General features: G+C 37.9%; 1 protein-coding gene across 1 annotated transcript in view; it reads right to left on the bottom strand.

Moving 5' to 3' along the window:
* Positions 1-25,056, bottom strand: part of luzp2 (leucine zipper protein 2) — a 68,730-nt gene that overhangs the window by 17,426 nt on the left and 26,248 nt on the right. Inside the window, exon 4 of the mRNA XM_026999580.3 lies at positions 2,146-2,257. Coding sequence (XP_026855381.2) covers positions 2,146-2,257 — 112 coding nt within the window. The remainder of the gene's footprint in view (positions 1-2,145; positions 2,258-25,056) is intronic.

Raw genomic sequence — 25,056 nt, 5'->3', positions numbered from 1 at the left:
AGAGTTCTGGAAATTTGCTGGTGTGGTTTTCATTCTGTGGCCTCAGTAGACAGGCACAGGTGACACATTCAGATTTGATTTCAAAGACTGACTCTCATTTCAAAAGCTGACCATTACGACTGAACTGTAGAACAATGCTGCATCTGGGGTAGGACATAAACATAAGTCACTCACTCGTCATCTACCAAAAAAGGAAGTGATCCATTGCCTTTCAGTCAAATGCTGAAACCAGTGATAAATTCAATATTGAGATTTACTGAAAGTGAATGATGGAAAAAAAGGCTCACAATGTGCAAAAAATTCTTAAGCATCCTTGAATCCTTGAGCAAATTTGTCAGATTGCTGGTAATATTCTTAATATCATCACCTATGTCCTAATTAAATTACTCTCCTAATTAGTTCCGTGCAAAACATAAAATAAGACATAATTTTAAGAGGCATTTACTTTTCTGAGCTGAAATATCTACTGCTATAAAATAAAGTACATATAAATTCCAACTGCCCATAATAAATTTCACTGCTTAGACACTGCTTAGACAATTTAAAAATTGCACAAATTATTAAAGTTTGAACCTTGCAAAATTCCCTTCAAAACACACAGGAGAAACAGGAGAAAAAGGGGGACTCATTTAGCAGACAAACACCATGTTGACCTCTTGCCATCGCTAGCCCTATCTATCAGCCTCAGCCTCAGTGAGCTGACCATGCTGTGTGGAGAAAGAGCTGCAGCACTTTGTCAGAACTCTACCCCTCTGTGCAGCTGCTGAGCTGGATTGGGATTGACATGGCGGCCTCTGTGCAGGGCAAGCTGGCAGGAGTCCAAAAGCAGGAACCGCCACAGCATGGCCCTCAACACTCCCCGCCAAGACTACGAGCTTCATTAGGCCAAGTTTAATGATGATGCGCTGAACTAGAGGGAGATCTCGTTATAAAAATAAACATGACAGAGGGGAGAGCTGCTCAACAAAGGTCACATATACATAATTGATCAATATAAAAAGGTTACTGTTGATTGTGGTTTTACAGAAAAATCCACTGCTAGGGTAGGACCTCCGCTCAAGACTTTTGGGATATGGCTGTTTGGCAAGGGTCCCAGGGAAAAGCAGTATCACACCCCACTGTGACAGCTACAGTCCTCAGAGGCAATGGTACTCAGTGAATAGCAGAGCTGTACTCTCGCTATCAGGTGTCTTGATAAGACATTACCATGCAGACTGTAGTGCCGCACCCACAACTCATTCAGACGATGCCCACAAAAATGTTATTTGACAGGCTATTTTTATTTTATTCTTTTTATAATCCTTACATGTTTGATAAGGGAGCTTTGTTCTTTAAAAGAATCTTCAAAAATATTCTACTTGTAAGTTATGATTTACATTCACAATGACATTTCTTGCTGAATCGTGAATCATAGTCACAGAAAAGGTCGATGAGTGAGTAATGAGGAAAACTGAGTCCCTCAGTTGTAAAGCATTTGTGAACTACAAAGAGCATCCATCTCAGTGTTGCAATTAAAAGGTCACTGGCATTTGGCCTCCTGGTTAACACTAAACAAGCACAAAATTAGACCTGCACATCAGGTGACATGTAGAACATCTGAGGCAATACAGCTCAAATAACCATAAATTAAGGTTAAAAAACAATGGTGGCTCCTCCAGAGACTGCCTGCTCATTATCGGCCACATCTGTGGCTTGTTAACTCCATAATCAGTGTCTGTGTATAACCCTGTTTCCCTTTGTGTCTTGTGGGGACCTGCAAATGTTACTTGCCTTACTAAGCCATGGTTTCTTTCACTGCTGTGATTTCTTTGTGCTCTTGTTGTTTTGCCCGGTTTTTGTCTGTGTCTGTGTTCTGCTCTGCAATTATGGACTTGCCCCTGATTACCTTAACTGCCTTTCTTCTGACTCGTGCTGCCTGTTAAGATGCCAATTCCTAGAAAAATCCCTATAAACATACACAGACCATATGCATCCCGCCCCCTCACATGTCCCTGTGTTATAGACTGCAACATAATTGTGATGATAATTTGAATTTGAGGCCATTAGTTAGTTGGTCAGTGAATTTGTCTGAAATAGTCCCAACCAACTAGTTGGGACAGGCTTGGTCATCTCCTTGGAATTTCACCAGGAACTGCAAATAATTACCTGCAGGTTACCCTTTATGCTGTCCAGCTCCTTTGATGTTTTTGAGAGCTGTCGTAAGATTCCCGTCCTCTCTGTGAACACCTCCCTCAGCTTCTTTTCCAGCACTTCAGAACTAGAGGAAGAGAAAGGAGACAAATATTACTTCTTTTAAGTCTGCAGTTTCCTCAGCAAATCAATTTGTAATGCCAGGCTACAGCTGCTCTGCCTAGAGATGCTGCAGCCATGGAGACACAGAATGAGTTGTGCTCTTGGAAGAGTCATACTCTGCTTGAATGTATGTGAATGAATATTCAAGGCTATGACTGGAATGTATACACAAAGACCCATCAGTTGTTTACTTTCAAGGTTTTATCTCCTTTTTTGGCAGAACTCAAGTTGCTCTACCTTTGTCATATAGTTGACAACTTAACTGACAATTAACAACCTACACAATTGCAGCTATATGTCGCAAGGGCATAATGATGTATCAAAAGGCACTTGCAATTTTTGTTCATATAAATGCAGGTGCATCCTTCGGTAAACTAGAAAGTAAATAAAAGGCTGCGGTGGTGATTAATTAGTACCAGCCATTCAAATTGATAGTTTCATACTTGTCTACAGCTGTTCTATTCATAATAGCAAATCACGAAAAATATCACATCTGTGCCTTATGTGATCTGACATAACTGAAAATGTTATAGAGCATGAAATGCAGTATGAGCTCTGAGTCATCTGTTTGCTGAGGTTTACATAACTGATACATAAATAATAAATCATGCTCTCTAGCATTGACAGCTGCTCCATGATTTATGTTTTATTACACCTTTAAAGTTCTACCTTTGTCATCTATTTGCCACTACATGTTGCAAGGACATTATATATTATTATAATAATAATAATAACTTTAATTTATATAGCACCTTTCTCATACCCAACCTCATTTGCAAAAGGGTGAAAATAAGATATATTTGATGTAGAGATTAATTAATGCCATCTTAACCAATCATGTTGTCTCATACCATGAAAATAGCTTGAGATTTATGCACAGCAAGATTTACACGTTCCTTATCCTTGTCAGGTAAGGGTGGAGCTAGAGTTATGTCTCTTCGCATGTAGCGTACATAACATGTTGTTAAGTTATATCATAAAGGATGCCAGTTCTGAAACTGTTAGTAATCATAAGCATCTACTGCCATATGGCATCATGACTGTAATAACTCCATGCCTGCAGTAATTTTTTCGAAATTTTTTTTTGTTGTGTGCCTGCTAATGGAGTCATCAAATGATCAAATCTTTGATTTAGAGGTCCTGCTGAGCTTAGACGTGCTTATCACCAAGAATTCTTTAAAAATGACCATCACATTGCCTTTAGTGCCCCCTCATTTACATGGAAGCCTCATTTCATTGTACTAGCTGTCCCACACTTGCACCATGAAGGGCACAAAAATCAATGTTATCAAAACATTCCAAAGTTTTGAAGATACCTTCGTGCTGTAGTGCTATAAGTGACAATATCTATAGTAAACTCCATGAGGATCTCTTGTTGAAAAGAATTATCTTTAAGAGTTGTTGTTAACATCTGTGAAACTGTTAATTTTATATTGATGCATGAAAAAAAAAAATCCTTATTTTTGTTAACTCACACAAAGGTGACCAACAAATTCTGTTGAAACATGAATGCTCTGTTCACTGTAGAAAAAAAACCAAAAAAGAAATAAATATCCTGAACCTCACATAATATAAAACCAATCTAGACCTCAGTGCTTTTCTTTTGTCATTGTCCTGAATATGAATTTTAAATAAGTTAAGAAAGATTCCGTCAAAGAATCTACAGCCACAGATTAATTTCCAGTTCAGTCTTCCCTGCCATCCACTGCAATTTTGTGTCAGGAAGCACATCCGGTGTGACAGTACAGCACATAGAGTACATCAATGACAGAAAGGTAGCACCTGGGGATATGTAAATCATACTGTATGCCTCCAGTCCCTGCATGACATCAGTGGAACCCATCAAGGCAGTATTCAGAAAGGGAGAGACACCCTGTTCACTAAACTTATTCATTACCTGATGCAGTCAACCTCATCTAGGGCTGAGCAATGAGAAGACTGTAAACTAGCCAACATATAAACAACTCTATCACTGTGCTATCAATAGACCATAGAATCTATATTCCATGGGATAAGGCATAAATTGGTCATTACTGTCACCCGTTTATAATTGTGCTGTGGCCTCCAGTGATATAGCTGCTCTGACAGGCCCTCAGCTAGGGCAGGGGTGGATCCCTGGAAAGTGTTCTAATGAGAACACGTCTGTCAGACAAACAGGCTTATGATCACATTCCACCATGTGTCCTCTGTTGTTGCCAAGGATCGTACTTTTGATTAGAGTCATGCATTGTCTGAAGGCTATTAATGCACTATATCGCCTGTAATGAGATGTTAGTGATGAACAATACTAACCAGATTCTGAGAGACAAGTTAAATTGATAATGCCCCCTGCTTGGTAATGTTGTAATTGTTAAAAGCAATGAAACAACCAAAAAGAAAATCTGCACCCCTACCCTGCACAAACTCATATATACAGCATAGATCATTATAAATTGCATGAAACTGGTCCTTCCTAAACCAAAAGAGCAGAAAGCCCTGAATTTTACAAGCTCAATGTACATATAGTGCAACAGCTCAACACAGAAGGACAAGACTGAGGTATAAGAAGAGCTCACGATGGACCAGGCTTTGGCCAACACAAGCGCACCAGTGACATTTCATAAGACCCTGTCAGAACCTATTTGTCCAAGGTGAATGTGCAAAGTTATCATATAAGATATCAAAAATAACCCATAGTTATTAGTTATTATGTATGATTAAAATAAGGCTTTTGTTAAGAGTGATTGATTAGATGAGAGGTGAGACCAAATAAGTTCCACAGCAATCTTAAATTCCCTTAAAAGCTACAATAGAAAAGAATGCTGATTGAGCTCATCACACATTCCCCATGTTTTCCTAAAAGGCTTTTCATGACTTCATGCAAATCACATGTGGTTCCGTTTGAATATTGAAGTCATAACATGCAGACTGCCTTTTATAATATGATTTTTATTGTAGATCTAGAGAGGAATAGTGAGAGCAATAGAGGGATAAAGGAATTTGTCCAATACAGGGAAACACTTTTGCATCCTGCCTCCTGCAGCAGACTGTGAGGACTGTGAAGTCTCTGCCAATTCATCCCTCATGTCTGGCTGAGTTTCCATCTTCTAATTGTTTTAAACCATGTGCCTTCACTAAAAAGACCTTACAGATGTCATTTGGCTGACTGGGAAAAAGGGCAAAGGGAGAATGATGTGCAGTGTTCTTAATGAAAAGTCCAATAATTCCCTACGTTTGCAAAATAAACCTTAAAGAGCCTCTGAGAGAGGCTTTATATTGCCTGCAGCTCTCAGCATGTGGCCAAGCCCTGCTATCCCATACTTCCTCATGACTGGGGCTCCAGCAAAGATTTAGCAGCCCACAATCATCTAGTCATTGCCTATATAGTGAGTGTGATGAGTGAATGACTCTCCTAAAGGTACTGAAAACAAATAACAGTGCAACCTACAATTAGAAACCCAAATTAATAATACCATGGACATTAATCTATGTAAACATCAACTTTCCTCTTAACAAATGACATTTGGTACATATCTCTATTTAGAACATATTTTTCGTCTTTGTACCTCCCGTTTGGTGTACTGTGGATGACTCATGATACAGCTAGTGCACAGTACAACAAAGCATGTTTTACTTTATACCATGTCAAAAGTTTAACTATTTCTGAAGCTCAGAAAAAGCATTCTGTTTGCGTAAAACATCATGGAGCTGATGCAGAATAATGACATTCTGTAAGCACAAATTTGATTCAGCTATTGTGCCCACATTTAAGAGCCTGTGTTGGCATGGTAATTTTCATGTAAAATGCCGCCATTCAAAATGTTCAGAATGGGCTTGTTAGAAGAGAGCATACATCTTCTTGCCAAAAGAAAAAGATTTTGCACAGTAAAGAAATAATATATGTTAATGGAACTTTTTAGCACAAGCTTCAGCCGTGGTATTTTTATATCCTCAGTGTAATGGTCATTTGTGTGTGGTTTCTGAGATCAGTAAAATGCTGGGAAAATTCTGCAGTACTGCTATGACCATGTGTTCAGGGCACAGAATGAAGCGTTCTTACAGGCAGTCCTTGACAGGCCCTTCTGTCTACAATGTTTGGAACACAAGAAAAATAAATGAGCAGCATTAGCATTACTCATTATAGAATACAATGCCTTCTCAAATTAAATACAATGTCTTCTAAAATTAAATTTCAAAATGGATTTGCCAAGAAAAATCCCTCATATCTCTTTGCTAAATGAATATGATTTCTGTCCAACAAGACAATGTCCAGTGTAACTGATGTAACTGTAATACTCTTCAGTGAAATATCATAATTATAATAAAGTGCAATTGCTCTCATATCTTGCAGTTTCTGATTTCATAATTTTGCATATTATTATAATAATATTTAAATAATATTGGTTTTAAGTAAATAGTTCCAGTGTAATTAAAGTAAATATTTTTAGTGTGATAGAAGTAAATATTTCCACTGTGGTGAATCTAAAATTAAAGGCTGCGAATATGATGGAGGGCCTGATCGTCCTTCTGCTATGCATGTACTTTGGCCTGAGCTCAATGCAGACATGTGACATGGGTCATCCAACTGAGACATCATTTGATAAGATGATTGTTTATTTATACAGCCAGGAGTAGCTAGCCAGATCTGCCAAGATTAAAATATGACTGCAGTGGCAATATCTGAAAGAAATTGGTTTTCAGCCTAATACACAGAATACTTTTCATCTCCCTCTGAATGCCGTCTGGTAAATTTGGCCAGTACAGTGCACGCTACTTAGCTTTTGTATCCTGATCTACAGCTGATAAATTATGCTCTTCCTCTTTAGACAGGTACTCTAGGATTCATGTTTTGTCCTGCCTTTACAGCCCGGCCTTCATCAGGAAATTGAAGTAACTTGTGTGATCACGCCTACACGTCTGCAAGGACACAGGGGTTCACCCAAAAGGCACTTGTTAGGTTATGACAGTTATAACAATAACTTCATTTGCAGAAAAACAGCATCACCACATCTGCATCATGAACTACCAGATTTCATGGTGCAATGCACACATTCCAGTATAATAGCAATGCGAGTATTGTGTTGTGTTGTTGTCTCTATGCACCCACAAAGGCATATATATTTGGTAGCATTTTGGGTAAAGTTGCACTGAAGATATTAAATAAATAAATATACAGAAATTCAGAAAATCATGTAGATGTAGACTGCAGTGAACCTTGACCGATTTTTCATTCTGAATTGAATGCTCCTCCATTGATTTTTATCTCTTCATTGAGGTTGTCTTTATCAATGTCAACAATAAATTCAAATAATCAAGTTCAAATAAGCTTATCAGTAAGTGGCCTGCCTCTAACCAAACATAGTATCAAAGGCTGCTGTGTTTCTAACCAAATCTAAATCTTATAACTCATCCACTCCAAAACAGCCCCAAACAACCCAAATATCCCTTTCTTCTCTTGAGGTTAAGCAACAACATCATTAGTTTCTATGGAGCAGTACAAGCTTCTGTAAACAAGAAGCAAGATATCACCAAAAATATGAGTGACTGTAGAATAACCATGACAAAACCTAGCATCCAAATGCATGAAAACAAAATACTTTATACTGTACAGTTAGTGCTAAGTGTCCATATTAATGGGATTACTAAAGCTTCTCCCTTCCCCTTCTGCAAAAATTAACCACAGTTAACCTCAGATAATCCGCATTATGGATATCACGGTGAGCCTTAAACCTGAGAAGTGGGAGTAAATATGTGTTTTAAATACTCTAATCCTTTTTGAAACTGTGCCTTATTGCTAAGAATCAGTGGGAGATACAGAGCTAAAAATCTATCTTCACAAATTACAAGCAATTGGAGCAAAGTAATCAGTCATTGATATAATAATTTGACTAACCTTTGAAAATGACCTACCCCTAGTGAAAGGACATGTGCAATAGAGCATGCAGTGCAGCATAAGGTCTTCAGACTATTAAGCCCTCAATGTGCTGTAATGATCAGTGATAGGGAAACAGCTAATACATATACTAGAACATGCTAGTAATTTCTGTTCTTCTTTTAAATATTATATTATCTACTTTTAATAGTTTGAGCCTTGAAGTATTAATGACGTGAAATATTACAATGGAATTACAGTCTTTATTTCAATTAATTGGTGCCACAGTGACCACCATGACCTGATTCTTGCTTCTCAAACTATGCATTTTAATTATGTCAAATGGATACCCAATATGGTGAGAAGAGTCTTTATTTCATTCTTAAGAACAGAGCAACATTAAAAATCAATGTCTTTCCATTACCTGTATTGACTAGAGCTCGACTCTGCACTGATAAAATGCATGAGAAAGGACAGCAATCTGACAGACCCCACCAAACAAAAGACTTTTTGGGTCTTTTGGGTATGCCCTTTTGGGTGAGGAAGGGTAAAGCAACACTGAGGTGCATTACAGGTCATCTTGGTGCCAAATTCATGCATTACTGGGACACAGAGCCAACAGATCTTTTTTTAATGCTAATCCCTCCAGTCTATTTCTTTTTCCCATTAAAGTAAAGGAAAAGGAATTTGTCAGCCTCTTTTATGCTAAATAACACTACACAATGAAGAAGGAACTTTACTGTCTTGATTAAAGTTTTATGCTGCATACTGTATAGCAAATTCAATGCAAGATTCTGATGAAAATTACAAAAGAAAAACAAAACCATGTATCAAATGAACACCCTTTTAAGAAACTGTGGGAATATTTTTGGATGTTACCCCAAAACTCAATACCTAGGTTCCATTTACAAGAACAGGGTATACAAATAATTTATCAAATAATTATAGATACATGAAAAAATTAAAGTAGCGTCAAACTGAATTCAAATTCAGCACCCACATCAGAGCTATCTTTGTTTTATAGCTCTATCTGTATTTCTGGAGATCCAATATTACATAGCATTCAGTGCATTTACATTACATTAATATATATGATATATATATGGTACTGTATAAAGTAACATTATATTGTTGCAAGAATTTGTTTATTCTGTGCAACCTTTTCAGTGCAAACTTTTACTATATGGGTTACTATATGGGTTCACTTATATATACTGTTTTTTAAGATTTTAATTACCATATACTGCGTATATGTGAAAGGCAAGGCATGTAATATAGTTTGTCAAGTTATTGGTCAACAATCACAATATGCATTGCTCTCAGTGATTAATGTATTTAACAGACAGCATAAGCCTAGTTGATTTTCCAGCATATTTCTAGCAATTTGTGAATTTCATCAACTAAGACAAAGGTGACCACTATAGCAGAAAGTTTTATAAACCAAGTCACAAACGTTCATAAGGCAATGAAAAGGTGAGGCACAAACATATAGGAAGGTGTAAGGCTTTGCAATAAACCCACAAAAACTCTTAATAACATACAATGGCCATACTAAGGCAAAGTTAGAGGCAAAGTACTGGAGGTACACTGCTGGGAGTGAACTCATGACAGGAGTCAGAAAAATTAGTATCCAGCGGATGACCACGAGGAGCAGGGAAATCAGTGCATTTCCAATAGAAATCCTCCATCAAAGGAGAGTCCAAAGGATCCCCAGCAGGGGTAGAGCCTCTCTTCCACAATATGTAATCCTCCCAGTCTACCAGCTAATGAATCTGACCTGGTCCTACAGGCCTGAGAAGAGAGAAATGAAATGAGGTTGAGACTCTGAACTGAGCAGGGACTTACAGTTTGTAGGTTATCGGTTCGATGCACTTCATAATCTTGAATAGACTGACCTTCTTTGAAGGATGAAGGATGTTGATATATGGTGTTGATAGCCAAACTCTTTCCTCAGCTCTGTACTCAGTAGCCTCCTTGAAGTGACAGTCAGCTTGGGTCTTCTGCAACCTAATAGCCTTCTCCAGGTGTGTGTGGACAGAAGCTCACACTTACTCATTGCCCTTAAACCACTTGCTAACTGATAGAAGATCTGGTACTTAAGGGAGAACATGCATTAGGTGACTGTGGAGGACAACTGAGTAGAAGAGTTCTGGGTTTACTCAACCAGGGGATGAAATCTATTACAATCAGCCTGCTGATCTTCCACAGTAAATGTGGAGATAATATAATTCCTGGTTTGGTCTCTCCACCTGTCCACTGGACTTGGGAAGATTCTAATGTCTCATGTTGACACCCAAATGCTCAAAAATGTCCTCAGTACATTTGTCACATTTTAGAATCTCTGGCAGCCAGAAATGACTAAAGATAGGGGCTTGTCTGATGAAAGCATCCCTCAAGCCAGTGACTCCAAAGTTAGCTTAGCTCCAAAACTAAGTCTCAGCTAGCAACATAATTCTGTTACACAGACATGTGCTTTTAAGAGAAGGCAATTGTGTGAAGCTTTGATAAACCTCCTAAACTGACAAACTTATACCAAGCATCCATATTATTACCATATACTGCATGATGTGAAAGGCAAGGCATGTAATATAGTTCTGTCAAGTTATTGGTCAATAACCACAATATTTATTTCACTAAGTGGTTAATGTCTGATTTTCATATTTGTGCATTGTATTTCATAATGTATTGACTCAGACAATGGTAAACACTAAAGCAGAAAGTTGAGCTTTTAAGAGGCGGCATCTGTACAGAGCTCCGATGGATTTCCTAAACTGACAGACTCCCACCTTACCAGAATCCATCCTAACCTTTACTGGCAGGGAATATACTCAGGAGAGAAGAGGTATAGCACTAGGAAGAAAATCAATGTTGCAGTCCCTGGGATGCTGGAGTGTAATTCTCTGGTGGCACGTTTGCTGAAAACCTCCTTAAAGATCCTGATGCTCCTGAGGAATGAGCTCTGTCCATTGGTTGGAAAGGAATTTGCAGTGCCCTGCCACACATTGATCAATAGAATCTAGAGACTCTGGGATATTTATCAAACCAATGACAGGGATATCACTACCATTCCAGAATAAACACACTGGTAGTCACACTCGGTGGAGGATGGAAGCAGTCTTTCTTGGCTTTGGGATGTGTGTTGGATGAAGGATGGAAGTGACCCAAGTCCCCACTTACAATCAGATACAGTCCTGATTGTAATCTTTATTAACAATGATGACAATAATTGACAATAATTTATTGTCTCATGTGGGTGAGACTGGCACTTCACAGCATGGTGGCTTGGTGGTTAGCATGTTTGCCTGCCAATGGTAAGGTCTGGGATTGTCTCTATCTGGGAGGAGTTTACATGTTATCCCCATGTCTGTGTGGGTTTCCTCTGGGGTTTCTGGTTTTCTCAGACAGTCCAAAAACATGAAGGTTAGGTCAACTGGCATCCTATATAAATTGCCCTGGTGTATGTGAATGATTGTGTGTCTGCATGTCTAATAAAGTTGTCCTTGTGTGAGTGTGTGTGTGAATGATTGCGTCTACATACCCAGTGGTGGATGAAGCTCTGTCCTGGGTGATATCCTATCTCCACTCCCTGCAACCGATTCAGTCCCTCAGAGGGCTGAGGATACCAGTTGAGAGTACACTGTGTGTAATTGGCTGCCACTTCCCATCATTGTGTGACTGGATGTAAAAGGTGTGTGCGTTAATTGTAAAGTGACCTTGGGTTTCTTGAAAGGTGCTATATAAATATAACTTAATTATTTTAAATAGTCCTTGACAAAGAAATCCGGGCTGCACTGTAAGTGCACAAAATTCAGTAGCATACTTGATTGAAGTGTTTTCTTGTTTTAACAGAAAATGTCCTCTTGACTGTCTACCCCTGGTGGATGATCCAATATTGACCAGAAGAGTGTGATAAAGAGATCATAGGATCATGCAATCTTTCTCTCCCTGTTGTTCTCATATTGCAGTTGTCCAAGCTCTCCCTTTGCCAGAGACAAATGAAACCACAAAAGCAACGCTTAAGTTCTAGAGATGCCAAGCAAGAGTCCTCCATAGTTCGATGGTTTACTATCATACTTCTCTGGTTTGGACAGCTTTGACTCATGGAGAAGAACAGGGAGACTTATCTGCACCTCTGTGGGAACAGATGATGTATGGAGAGCTGTCAGATGGCTTATAAGAATGTCCATGGAGGAGGTGATGTCATTACAAGGTGTTGTGGGAGTAGTTATTCCAGCTACTGTTAAATTTGCTGTTGGTGTTGCAACAAAACGTCCTCCAGGTTGACTGCTTAGAGAAGGTTTTAATTTCTGCTGCATCCATGGTTAAAATGAAGTCTTCTGTAACAACTCAGAGATACTGCTGAACAATAAAACAAAATGTTTTAAGAAATAGAGTAACAAACAAGAATTGGGTATTCACAAGGAATTAAAGATGGTAAGGCACAAACTCATGGCAAGGTGTAAGGCTTCGTGAACACATACAAAGATGTCAAATGAGGTTCAGGTGCTAATAATCAGGAGAGGGGGAGCACTGGAGCTGCACTGTAGGGGTCAAACTGTGACACAAAGCTCATGCTTATTCTTTGTTTTCAGAGATTTGGAAAACAATCAAGTAAAAACAACCAAACAAGTTGTTTGAGCCATTCTTACATTCTCATTTCAAATAAAATCGTAAATTTACCAGTCTTTGCATTGTATTTACAAAGTCTGTATATACAAATATCATTAATCACCATCTTGCAAAACAGACACATTGTCAACAAAACTGTCAGCAAACTTATTTCTAAATCCCAGCACACTCAAATGTCAACTCTTTGCCTGTATAAAAGGAAACTGCTACAGACAGTTGCTGCTCTCTGAACTATCATACTTCTTGAGTGCTGGTAGTGAGGGTTGTGCTCCTTGTCATAGAGCTCTGCCAACTGCAACAGCCACCAGTGTTGGCAATCACTGTCATCTCTTGCGAAATGAAACCATCCCAAATGTTCATCCCATCCTATCATGGTGTGATTTAAAAAGCATCTATGAAGTTTGATTGCTCCATCTGCTGCAATGAGTGTGCTTGTGTGTGTCTGCGTTTGTGTGTGTGTGTGTGTGTGTGTGTGTGTGTGTGTGTGTGTGTGTGTGTGAGAGAGAGAGAGAGAGAGAGAGAGAGAGAGAGAGAGAGAGAGAGAGAGAGAGAGAGAGAGAGAGAGAAAGCGAAAGCTAGGTTTTTTCCTCTGCCCCCCAGCACTGGATTTAAAATGGTTTAATTTAAATTATACCGCAATAAAATGAAGGTTAATGAAATATAGGTTAGAGATAATTAGAGGTAAGTAAGAAATAGAGGTAACTTAGTTTCTTCATTCAACCTGATTTACATTTCACCACAAAAACAGTGAAAATGAAACAGTAGAATTTACTTTATGCCATTATAGTTAGCTTTAATTTGTTGAACTTCTAGCACATGTGGTGATGATGCTAATGACCTGTCCCTTTCCCTGTCTCCCACTGCACTGCACCATTATTTCAGCACAGAATTAAACGCAGCCATCTTTTAGACTCCATACATTACATTATACTTGAATAAAACACTTTTCGTTAAAACTATTGTGCTAAAGGTTGAAGGTTGTGGATTCTTAATGCCACAGACCAGAATATCTTGTCATACTTCAACAAATCACCAAGATTCTTGCTTAATGCTAGTTTTAGCAAGGGAGTATGAAAAATATCCACCCTAAACCAGGATAGTAACCAACTGATATGCCAGTCAAACCTAGATGGCAGTTATTTGTAGAATCTGTAAATCAGAATAACATTCCAAGGCATAATGACATTCAATTCGCCAACTGAATTCTACATTATTTTGTTCTACATTATTAGACAACATATTACTACACTAATTAAAAAAAAAACAACTAAACAGAATGCCATTTCTAAGCCTAAAAGTTTTTTTCTATTACTGAGCTTGTTAAAATGGCAGTACAGTGTCAGTTTCATCACAGTGTGCCTGACAAGACCTAAAACTGAGACCTGAAACTGAACCCCAAAAGTAAACTTCAACATTCTGATGCCCACAGAGCATGTCCACAGAAACATGTAGAAGTGCCCACCTAGTGTCAAGAATACAAGACCAGAAGAAGTGCTATTGGTTTCCCTAATCTTGTGCTAGACATCCCATTAAAGGTGTAGGCACGACCTGTCAAAGGAAGAATCAATGACCACTTAGAGCCTGACACAGCAGGTCCTGGACTCTTTTCATATGTAGGAATAAGAATATCCCCTCTGATAATCTGGAGGTGTCGGCATAAGAAGACTCCACTGTCAGATTGGATATCAGGCACATATAATGCTGGAACCTTTGTATCTGCCAAAGCACCATGGTCATTCTTGCCCCTGTAGATGAAATTGCTTTTGTTACTGTGTCCATTATTGTGTTGCCCTTAAAAAAATGGGGTGATACCTATCAAGTTGCTACTGAGAAAAATCATCCAAAGCATTCCAACTGAGGAAAGAATTTTCATTACTGAAATTCAAAACAGTATTCATAAAAGTGAGCCTTGCAATTTTGACACTAATTTACTTTTTTAAATCAACTTTTCTAGATGCAAAAAAAGTAAGTTATGGTTTTCATGGTCAACACCAGCCATGGCAGTACACTGTAGCCACTCAAAAATGCATTGTTAATAACAATAATCTGTAAAGGATAGCAATATAACACTTGAACATCCAAGTGTTTTTTTAGATCTCATTCTGAAGGAAGGTCATAAGAATGTGGTGGTGCATTCTATGCAGAGTCTGAAATATTAGCGTACCACTGACCTAGAGCAAGTAAATTGATATGTCACAGTGTAAAATAATCTGGTTTTCTTAAATGGCATATTCACATACATGTTATATAAAAATCACCACAAATTCTATTTAGCGTCTTATGAAATTCTTCTGAAAAGTGTACCTTGTAGTCTACCTAAATCCTGCATTTAAAAACACTTTAGTGGAAAAGATCTGCAGGCTGAGAAAAAAAAAAAAAAAGCTTTGTCTGGAGGAAACCAATTTCCTAGAATCTCTTTACTATGGACTTGGGATTGTTTTCAAGGGCAATAATTGGAGCCTTTCCTAACTCCCTAGAGTAAAAAGACAGGCAGCTTCTTTGAAATGCCAATTTGTATTAACTATAGTATTCTTAAAAGTGTACACAAGAAAGTTTATTCCTGATTAAGCTGTCAAAGAAAGCTAATTTAAGGAGTCTCATTGTTGCCAAACTTTTCCCACAGTTATCTTTGGCTTTCTCTATACTAACTGTGGCAACAGTCTTAGATTACAGCAGTTAAAACATGACAAAGGCTTTAGCCTATGTATTTATCACAATTCCAGGCTTTTGTTCCCTCCCACAGTACCACTTCTTTTCATATGGTCTGGAATTCTGCTAAATGACCTACTTATCACCAGCTCTGAATGGTGACTAGGGTTTAGAACACACAGACTTAACCTCATGCGCTAAAGCATCTGTGAGCTCCTAGCAGAGCCATCCACTGTGTAGGGACTGGGAACTAGGGGACTGCATCAGCAACCTGAAACTAGCTCCTCTTATTAGATTAGACAGAGACTGGTTTAAAGTCATGCCAACTTATGTGCTAGAGTGATGCATTTGTCTCCTTCTATTATGTTCAGTAGGATTCCTTTAGTTCGTAGCATGCTGAAGGCCTAGCTGCCTTGCTTTGAAAATACAGGGATCAAGCACTCCCTCACAGGGTGGAAATCAAAGTCTCAATCTGACACATACACGCACACACACACACACACACACACACACACACACACACACACACACACACACACACACACACAGTCTCTCTGTAAAAACTAAAAGCAAAAAAAAAAAATGTTGATGAAAAAATAATGACATGGAACTGCAAATTCACAATGTAATCTGACAGAAACAGTTGTTATGACAACCCCTATACCCTCCAAAAAAGCACATTTTGCACTACTTAAAGAGGACTTTTTCTGAAAGTTGAAAACTTTTTTGTGGGTTATTTTTAGAGTTTAATGTCCCATAATTAATGAATAGAAAGAAAATAATGCAAAAGGAAAAAAAGAAAAAAACTGCTGCTGATTCCTGAGTTCTTCTTTTTGCATCATGCTGTGAGCAGGCACAGAAAGATGCTCAAGGCAGATGCCAGCTCCATGAAGGCCATTCAGCATGAAGAGACAAGGCTTTGCTCACATGCCCAACAAATCTGCCAAATATATGCGAAGACACAACAGAGGCACTGCTCTCCTGTATGCAGAAGCCTGTTGTATGAATATATGCCTTCCTGCAACTTGAGTCCTTGGGGCGCTGAGTGACAGACGATGGGGCCTTATGGCTGTACAGGGATCACGCTGTGTCCTCACCACCCTCCGGTCACTGGCTCTCAGCTAAGCTCATTATGTAAAACACTGCACAGCACGTGTGTCACGTCCTGGTGTCTAAACTCGCATTGATGATGCACTTCATGCTTTGAAAAGCCTATTTTAATCTGGGTCTGGTGTCCTCCTCTGAGGATAGACGCTACAGAAATCTCCAGTGACACTGAATCACTTCTCAGGTTTTTGTGAGTGTGTGTACGCACACGTGCATGTGTGTGTGTGTTTGTGTGTGTGGGTGTGTGTGTGTGTGTGTGTGTGTGTATCTGTGTGTCACTGGTCTGCAACAGTGAAGAACTAGTAACTACCTATACCTCCTGGGAGATGAGAGTCAAGGTTACACACGAAGATGAATAATGTTTTATTGGCTCAGTGATAATTTTGACTCTAGGATACCTTTAAAATATATAGTAGTCATCAACATTAGCCTATTTCCTTATTAAGCATGTGTATATGCAGAAATATTATTAGTTAATTAATAACATACATTTTGCTGGATCTGTTTGTACATAATAAATTAATGCAGATACATTAACTCGTGCTTGGCCTATCTAAAGTAGACTTCACAGAAGACTATGAGAATATTCCTTCCAACCCACCCCAAACACTGAACTATTCTCATCAGTGCACTCATAAGATTTTAACTTCAAATTAACAGCAAATTACTTAAACACTACAATTGGTTAAGTAATATTCTAATTGTTTAGCAGCAAACTAGATCGACACTTCTACTGGCAAGTGCTTCTTTCCCCAACATTATGGAACCTGATTCATTATAATTCAGTAGAGTGACTTAGCACAAAAGTAATTATAGTGGTCATTTTTAAATGGTTCAGTTAGCTGCTTGAAGAGATGCATTTAAAAAGTGATCTGTTCATGCCTGAATACAAAGGACTTGCATGCTCTCCTCTCATCAGCATACTATTGGCATGACAAAACCATCACTTATACTCAACCTTTGAGCTGTAGTGGAGACTACTGAATCATCATATTTATTTATAACCCAATTCTTTTAAAGCTCTCCTGAACTGCTTTTTACAAGACATTCTGTCATTCCTGTTGCTATTATTTAGTGCAGAACCTTTTTAAATGCACTGAATTAAGGTTACATACATCAGTATATTTGCACAATTTGCACTTGTGCACAATTTCAACACACAGTTTATGTGGACTTGCAGAATTATAGATGACAAGATTATGCTGCACTAACAGCCTTTAGAAGTGCACTCCACCAGACCCAGCAAGTAAGACTGGCTCGTCCTCCACCAAACCCAGCAATTGCTGGCTCTTCCTCCAGACTGGCTCATCCTCCACCAACCTCAGCTGAGTAGCGTGCTTGCTGAAGGTCCCATCATTACATCCATCCCTCAGTGGATCGCTATCTCAGGTGGCCTGACATCCACCAAGATCGATCCCTCAGCGCCATCTGCTATTAACCTTGCTGTGGTGATGGACTTCTATGGCCACCAGGTTCAGCCCAGTGATTTTTCCAGCTCACAGTTTGATAAGAAAATAATGATTGGAATACCAATTATTTCATTGTTTATTTCTTTGTTTTTTCATAGCAAGAACAAGTCACTTTAATTCACTTTTGGTACTGTTTTTTAACCAGGGGTGTGGTAATTTCATCCAAACAATATTATGTACCCCAACTTTGTAAGCATGTCTATATAGGGTACATGTCAATGTTGCTTATAAACTGCTGTTGCAAACAACATTAAGTTTAGTTTAAACATTTAGAAAGTATAATGTTTTAGAAAAAAACTAAATTATATTGTATGAAGAACACATACTGATGCTTAAGTATTTTCTTTATGATTAGATGCTTACTGCATTTCTGTGGCTTTTGAAATATAACATTTGAAAATACCTGTTCCGCCAAATTCTCTTATGGAGAAAAAGACGAGTCACCAACACTGTAGTCAATTAATCTAACAGTTCTTCTTTCAAGGTTACCAAACAAAGGAGAAGAACAAATTACTTTCTGTAAAAAAAAAAAAAAATTGAAAAAAAAAACAAAACAGGCATATTCCACATAAACATATTGATTAGCGATGCAGAGGTGTGTCTTACCTCTGGGATCTAGGTTTCAGCTTCCCTGTTGGATTCTGAAAGCAATTTTGCTGGGAATCATGGTGGTTCACATGGCCGGATGGTGCAGCTAAGCATGTTGTTCTGTGGTGTAGCATGTAATGTAGTGTTGTGCTGTAGATCAGATGAGACATAAGCTGCCATTTGCCATCCAGGATTTGTGGTATTGCAGTGCAATGTGAAGACCCAGGATGGCAAAGATAGAGTGCTGATGTATAGATATCATACATCTATATGACATGTTCATGATGAGAATGGAAAATTAAATTTTAATTTAACACATTTTACAATGGCTTGCCTGGTGTGATTGTCAGTTTTGGAGATAAATGTATAAATGGAAAACATAACTCAGGTACAACAGTATATTTGATTCATATATCAATTTCCAATATCTTTTAAACATCCACTGTGCCGACATTATTTGAAAGTGCATTTTAAAGTTATGGCTCTGCAGGACATTGATAAACTTGTAAGGTAGATAAACGTTCAGCTGTGTGACTAATGTTCCATGAAATGCACATCGTTAGAAGCTCCTTTGCACTGTAACTTCCACAAGTCATATTAAATCCATCAATAAGTCCTTAGCCATCCTGTAGGTTATGAAGGAACAGTGGATTTTTCCTATGAGCTGACAAAAAACTAAATAGAAGTGAACATTTTTGATGAAATATTAATTCTCCTGCTTAAATCTCACATTTTACTTCTGAGTTTTACTGTTCAAGATATGAATTTGTGCTGTTAGATTCATCTCACCAAATTGAACTCAATTAACACCTACTGCATGAATGTGTTTAGCAAGTTAACCACACTTTTGGAAGCTTTTCTCTTTTGAGTACATTTTTAATTTCAGGAAGCTCCAGATTATTGTTGTTCTGTGTAGCTATGGCATTTACCTATGTGTATACCTATTGTGTACTAACAGTCACTAAGGAACTAATATGGTTTATCTTTTAGGATCTGTTCCACTGATCTGCCTGTTAACTTAGGTTTTCTCCTTCCTTTGCACATTAGCCCACTTTGGTCCCCTGGGGCTGGTCGTGTTTTCCGCTGTGCCTCGTGGAAATGTCACACTCTCCTTGTGTATGTTCCTACATTCTATTGAACATGAAGTGCCTTGGGAGAACTTCTGTCACTATCGATCTACAGATCTTTTCCTCATGCTGATGTGCTATTCTCTCTGAAAAGAACTGTTTTATCAGAGTGCTCCTTTGGTCATTTTTCTGAGGCAGACCCCTGAGGGTGACTGGTCAATAAGCCTGTGACAGTGGTGGTTACTAGTCCTGGCAAAAAGAGTGCTACCCACGAACCACCACAGAACAAATTCTGCACCTCAGTTCTTGGTTGGAATAACAGAATATGTTTGGGATGTACATTTTTAGACTGTAGGCTCAACTTAAAATTATTTTAATTTTGCTCTCATGTCACCGCAAACTTGAAGGAATTACAAGATATGTAATAATAACAAGCACTGTATACTAGGACACAAGCAATCTTATTTTATACATTGTCTCCTATTAAAGACCATCTCAGCCTCCTCGACTGAACCCATAAAAACTAATCTCTGTTCAACAAAATTAAATATTTAGAAGTTATTTCCAAGAAAAAAATACTCAATTGCAAAAGAATAACTTAGATGTAACTCTGCATTGTTATTATGCTGATCAACGCAAAAAACACTGTTTGTTCTAGGTATAGCTAGCTACTGTACACTACACAATGGCAACTGGTAATATTGGAGTAATGCAGCCATACCTATTCAAACTGCAAAGCATCTGAGAAGATGAGTGAATTGTAAAGGTTCACTAACAAGTAGATGTATCAGAATGGTTATGTATTTTATTTCACACTACAACATTAGACATATAACAGTAACAGATAACACAAGCCTTCAGCTTGACTATCTTAACAAACAGCTAATAATGTGTTGCTAATTTTAGACAACCTTAGCTCCAATCGCCAGGCCTGACAAGCAACATTTGAACACCATAGACTCTTAAAAGAATAACATAATAAATTTTAGAATTCCCCACTGAAAAAAAAAGCAAACAACCTCATATCCATGTTGCATAATAATATGTATTTACGTGTTGTGTATGGTGGTCATTCCAAAATGTACTAACCTTGGCTACTTTTTGACCACAAGGGATTCATAATTATACATGTGTGATTATACATGTGTAAGATAGTGGCTTTTGCCACATGCTATATGCACTTGAATTAGATAACCTTATTTTGCATTATATACACTATACTAGCAGCTTATGAGGATTACATGTATCATGACATGTTTTCTTCATGAAGTCATGTATAGTTTTCTGTCAGAATTATATTATGAATATAGCCATCATCTAATGTAGCAGCTTAGCTATCTGACAAACTGTTTTGAGTAACATTTGCTCCAACTTCTTTTGTCAAAATTCTTAAGCCATTTTGAATGTCATGTCAGCAATTGACATGCATCATGATGTAACCTGGTAAGCTAACATTGTCTAACATTATCTAGCACACTGCAGCTATGTTGTACACAGTAAATGTATAAACTCGTACTCACTGTGCCCTCAAAATAAGTGAATTTTGTGGTAAAATCCTCTTTTTTGTGTGTGAGAAAACCCCCTTTTTAAAATAAAAATTTCAAAATAATACTCTGGAAATGGCTACTGCAAACCAGAGTTTTCTCTGGAAGTTTGGCTGGGACAGTCTGATATTTCCAAAATAAACTACCCATTTGTCTTGAATTTTCAGATTCAAGATTTTTCAGATTAAGATTTTGAAAATAGTGTTTATCTTAGCTTGCAAAATACTATACTTGACTTCTCATCTGCTACATCTCATTTGACCGTAACATTATGTAAATTATATTGAAAGCCCCACCCTGCAAGTTGATAAGTTGATGGTTCTTTAGGTTTGTGACATATGAAACACTGGCTGGTATACTGCAGTTCCAAAGCCAAAATATATCTTATCGGTTGGTTATTTCACTCATGATTTGACTTCTAGTATATAAAAATACCGCATGGACATGTTCAAGTTTTAGAAATGTTCTCTGGAGGAGGTCTTAAAGGATATTTTCCTTTCTGTTCCAGATTCGAACATTCTCACCACACAGCTGAACTCACCTTCCAAACTGGCTCAGTAACCAACAAAGACAAATTCACTCCACTGCACCCCAGATGAGGATCATTATATTACACACAATTAAATCATCTTGAAACAAGAAATCAAACTTTCTTTTAGCCAGGGCTGACAATATACAAATACATTTAATGTAAGAAAGTATTTGCCAAGTAAAAAATAAGAACCAACGATTCCAGAATGTCATTTTAATACTCTACAGGAGACAGAGACAAACTTCTCTTGTAGAGGCATACAGGACATTTCTTTCCAAGCTGCGGTTGGTTTGATAGACATCCTCTTTGTCTCAAATTTGTCATTCTGTATCACCATGTAGAATGATCCAATAGCATGATAATCATCACCCTCCCTGTCTTTGCCTGTCACTCTCAAAAGTATGATATGGAATATATTTCTGCATATGAAATTGCTCTGAAAGCTTTATTGCTCTTCCCTTAGTGCTGAATCCCTCCCTCAACAATAGACTATGATTGCATCCTCCATGATGGCATATTACTTTGAACAGTGGCCTCTGCACAGGGTGGTACTTATTAACACCTGTGCTCAATCAAAATGTTTTGGAAAAAACATCAGTGGTTTGGAGGAATGAATTTGCATGGGGAAAAAAGCCCATATTTATAACAAGCACTACAAAATAGACTAATACATTTGTATACTGTATTTTGATGCTGCCACTAGAGAGATAAATATACAACAGAGGCAGCACTCTGTGTACTAGAAACACATTTGGTCAAGATGATTTAATGAACTTAAGCAAATAAAAATATACTGAATTTCCACCCATTGCTGTATTGTGGTTTGAAACCATTCTTCAGAAAATATTTTAAATCCTTTTCAATAATTGAAATCTACTATTAAAAAGTATTTGAGGAGCCATGCTGTAAGGGTGAGTGGTGAGAAACGGACGCAAGTGCGGAGAAGAGCGAGATTTATTAAGGGCAAATCCAGAGTCGTAGTCGTAAGGGTAGTCCAGGGTCATCGAGCCAACACGGAGAGTACATGGATACATGAGTAAAACAAGACAAGGGCTAGGAAAAATGAAAACTAGGAAACATAAAGCAAAAGTATATGAAGGCAAACAAGGGAAGCAGGCTATGACAAAGACTAGGGAAAACTCAGGGCTAAGAAGCAGGCTAGGATACACAGAGTACAACCTTACAGGTATACCGAGACGGGCTTTCAAAAACATTCACTAAACACATAAATGCACAAATTCAAATAAACACAACTAATGAAATAAACAATGAACAGCCAAGACCAAGGCCACAAGGCAGGGTTTAAATACTTGAACTAAACGAGGACAGAAACTATGGCATGGAACTAAAATACACAAGACAGGGAAAACACGGGAGCTGGGAGGCACTAATCGTGATGCATGCTCCCCCTTGGACCTAAATTCAGCCTAACAGAAAAAAGAGCCAAGAGAAAAGACTCTATTTGTATTCATAGGACTGAAACAAAATTTAGCACCATGTCAATGTAAACTACAATGTAACAATGTAAAACAATGTAAAAGAGCTCATTATTCAATTTTGCTTTGAGTTGGTTTTAAATTGGTTCTGATAATCACAAGCTTTTGTTATGAGCAACATAATGCCAAGTTCAGATAAAAGACCAGGCAGCCCTGCAGCTTCAGTGCGACTTTAAGAAGCAGCCACGGGTTTCATAATCCCACTGATTAAGTTTTGTTACCCGATTTGTCTTGAATCAAACCCATTAGCTCACTGTTTCGTCATGATGTGAAAGAAGGGTCCAGAAATTCACAGTGGGCCTCAGCTGTACACCTGCCTCACCTGTACACCTCATCCCAGTACACCTGCCTTTGGTGCTTTAGAATTTATTCACAAAGTTGCATAATTACAGTAATTAGGTGCAATTCTGGCTCAAATTGTGCTTACTGACTGGTGTCTGGACAAGTGTTGTAACCCAAATTTAGTTAATTAGTGAGTTATTCGTCTTTAACAATGTACTTTCCCTTAGTTACAAAGTTTTATTTCAGTTTAAATGACAAATTACAACAGTCTAGGACAAAACAGGTCAGTCATTCAATGAAATGCTGAAAACAAAAAGCATTAATTTGGAGGAACACATTAATCATGAAGCCTAGGTTAAAGTGCCCACTCAAGATTTATATTTATTAGTCTGAAAAATGAAAACTAAATCAAAGTATGTTTTATTGGCCACCAGTCAGTGTCTCGATACAAGCAAATTATCCATTTGGAAATCTGCTTTTGAAAATGCTGGTATGTACATTTGTAACTGTGTGATCATGAAAAAAAAAGTAAACCAACTTCACTTATGCACAGCATTGGTGGCATAAAACTTTACCAAGGCATAACCAATGGCATAAACGACTTTCTTTCAGTCTACACAATTTGCAAATGCGAGTATATTTCCTCTCATTTTTCCCCCTTGATGGGTTCTCGAGACAGCACACCAGACCTTATTCCATCTCCAGACAGATTGCAGTTACCCTGCCAACAGTAAGCAGGAGAGTAATTAACTCAGCTTCCCAATTAAGGAGGCAAAACCCTGGGAGAACACACATGAACAGGGCAAGTACAGTGCTGGAAGCTGCACACAAACAGACTAAGACACAGTATGCATCCCACCACACAAGATCAAGAAAAGCAAGGAGATGGCCAAATAAACCTGTATGATGGGCAAAAAAACTCAGAGGACAGGTCAGAATAAATATTATACAGCCAAAGGCCAATGGAATGAAAGAATATATAGAGTCACCCATTTTGAATTCTTCAACCATACATTTGCTCTTGAGATATTTATTGATGCAACCCTTTGGATTTTGATGTTTTATTACTGAGGATGTCATAATATTGATTTAGTGCTCATAAATATGCTCAAAAAATCTCTACCACATAAAGCCAAATGTAAAACTCAAATTATTACAGCATCTTTTCTGTGGCATTTTACCTTTCTTCTCTTGCAGCTCACCTCTAATTAACTAGAGACTAAAGCAACTTGCCTCTAATTAACTAGATTAATGGCTATAGGCAATATAGGTTCTGTTTCAAAGCAAAGAATATAGTAGCTGTTTATATAGGCCTTGCTACATTTCAACATAAAAGGTAAGATTCATGAGTTCATATTATGAAATGTCTAAAAATATAGCCTCTGTGCTGGTTTTAAAGTGGTATCTGAAATTATCACTGAAAATATTCCTTTTATTTAAGCATGAAAAGTAAAACTCCACAATATCTACATCTGTGATGTAATACACAAAATCATCAGCATAGAATGAATTCATATGCAGAAAATTTGAATCTTACTCTGAATTTACCA

This window comes from Electrophorus electricus, chromosome 6, assembly GCF_041902795.1.
Source record: "Electrophorus electricus isolate QZ-2024a chromosome 6, ASM4190279v1, whole genome shotgun sequence".
In the NCBI taxonomy this organism is placed as follows: Eukaryota; Metazoa; Chordata; class Actinopteri; order Gymnotiformes; family Gymnotidae; genus Electrophorus; species Electrophorus electricus.
This window is presented reverse-complemented; position numbering and strand designations above follow the sequence as displayed.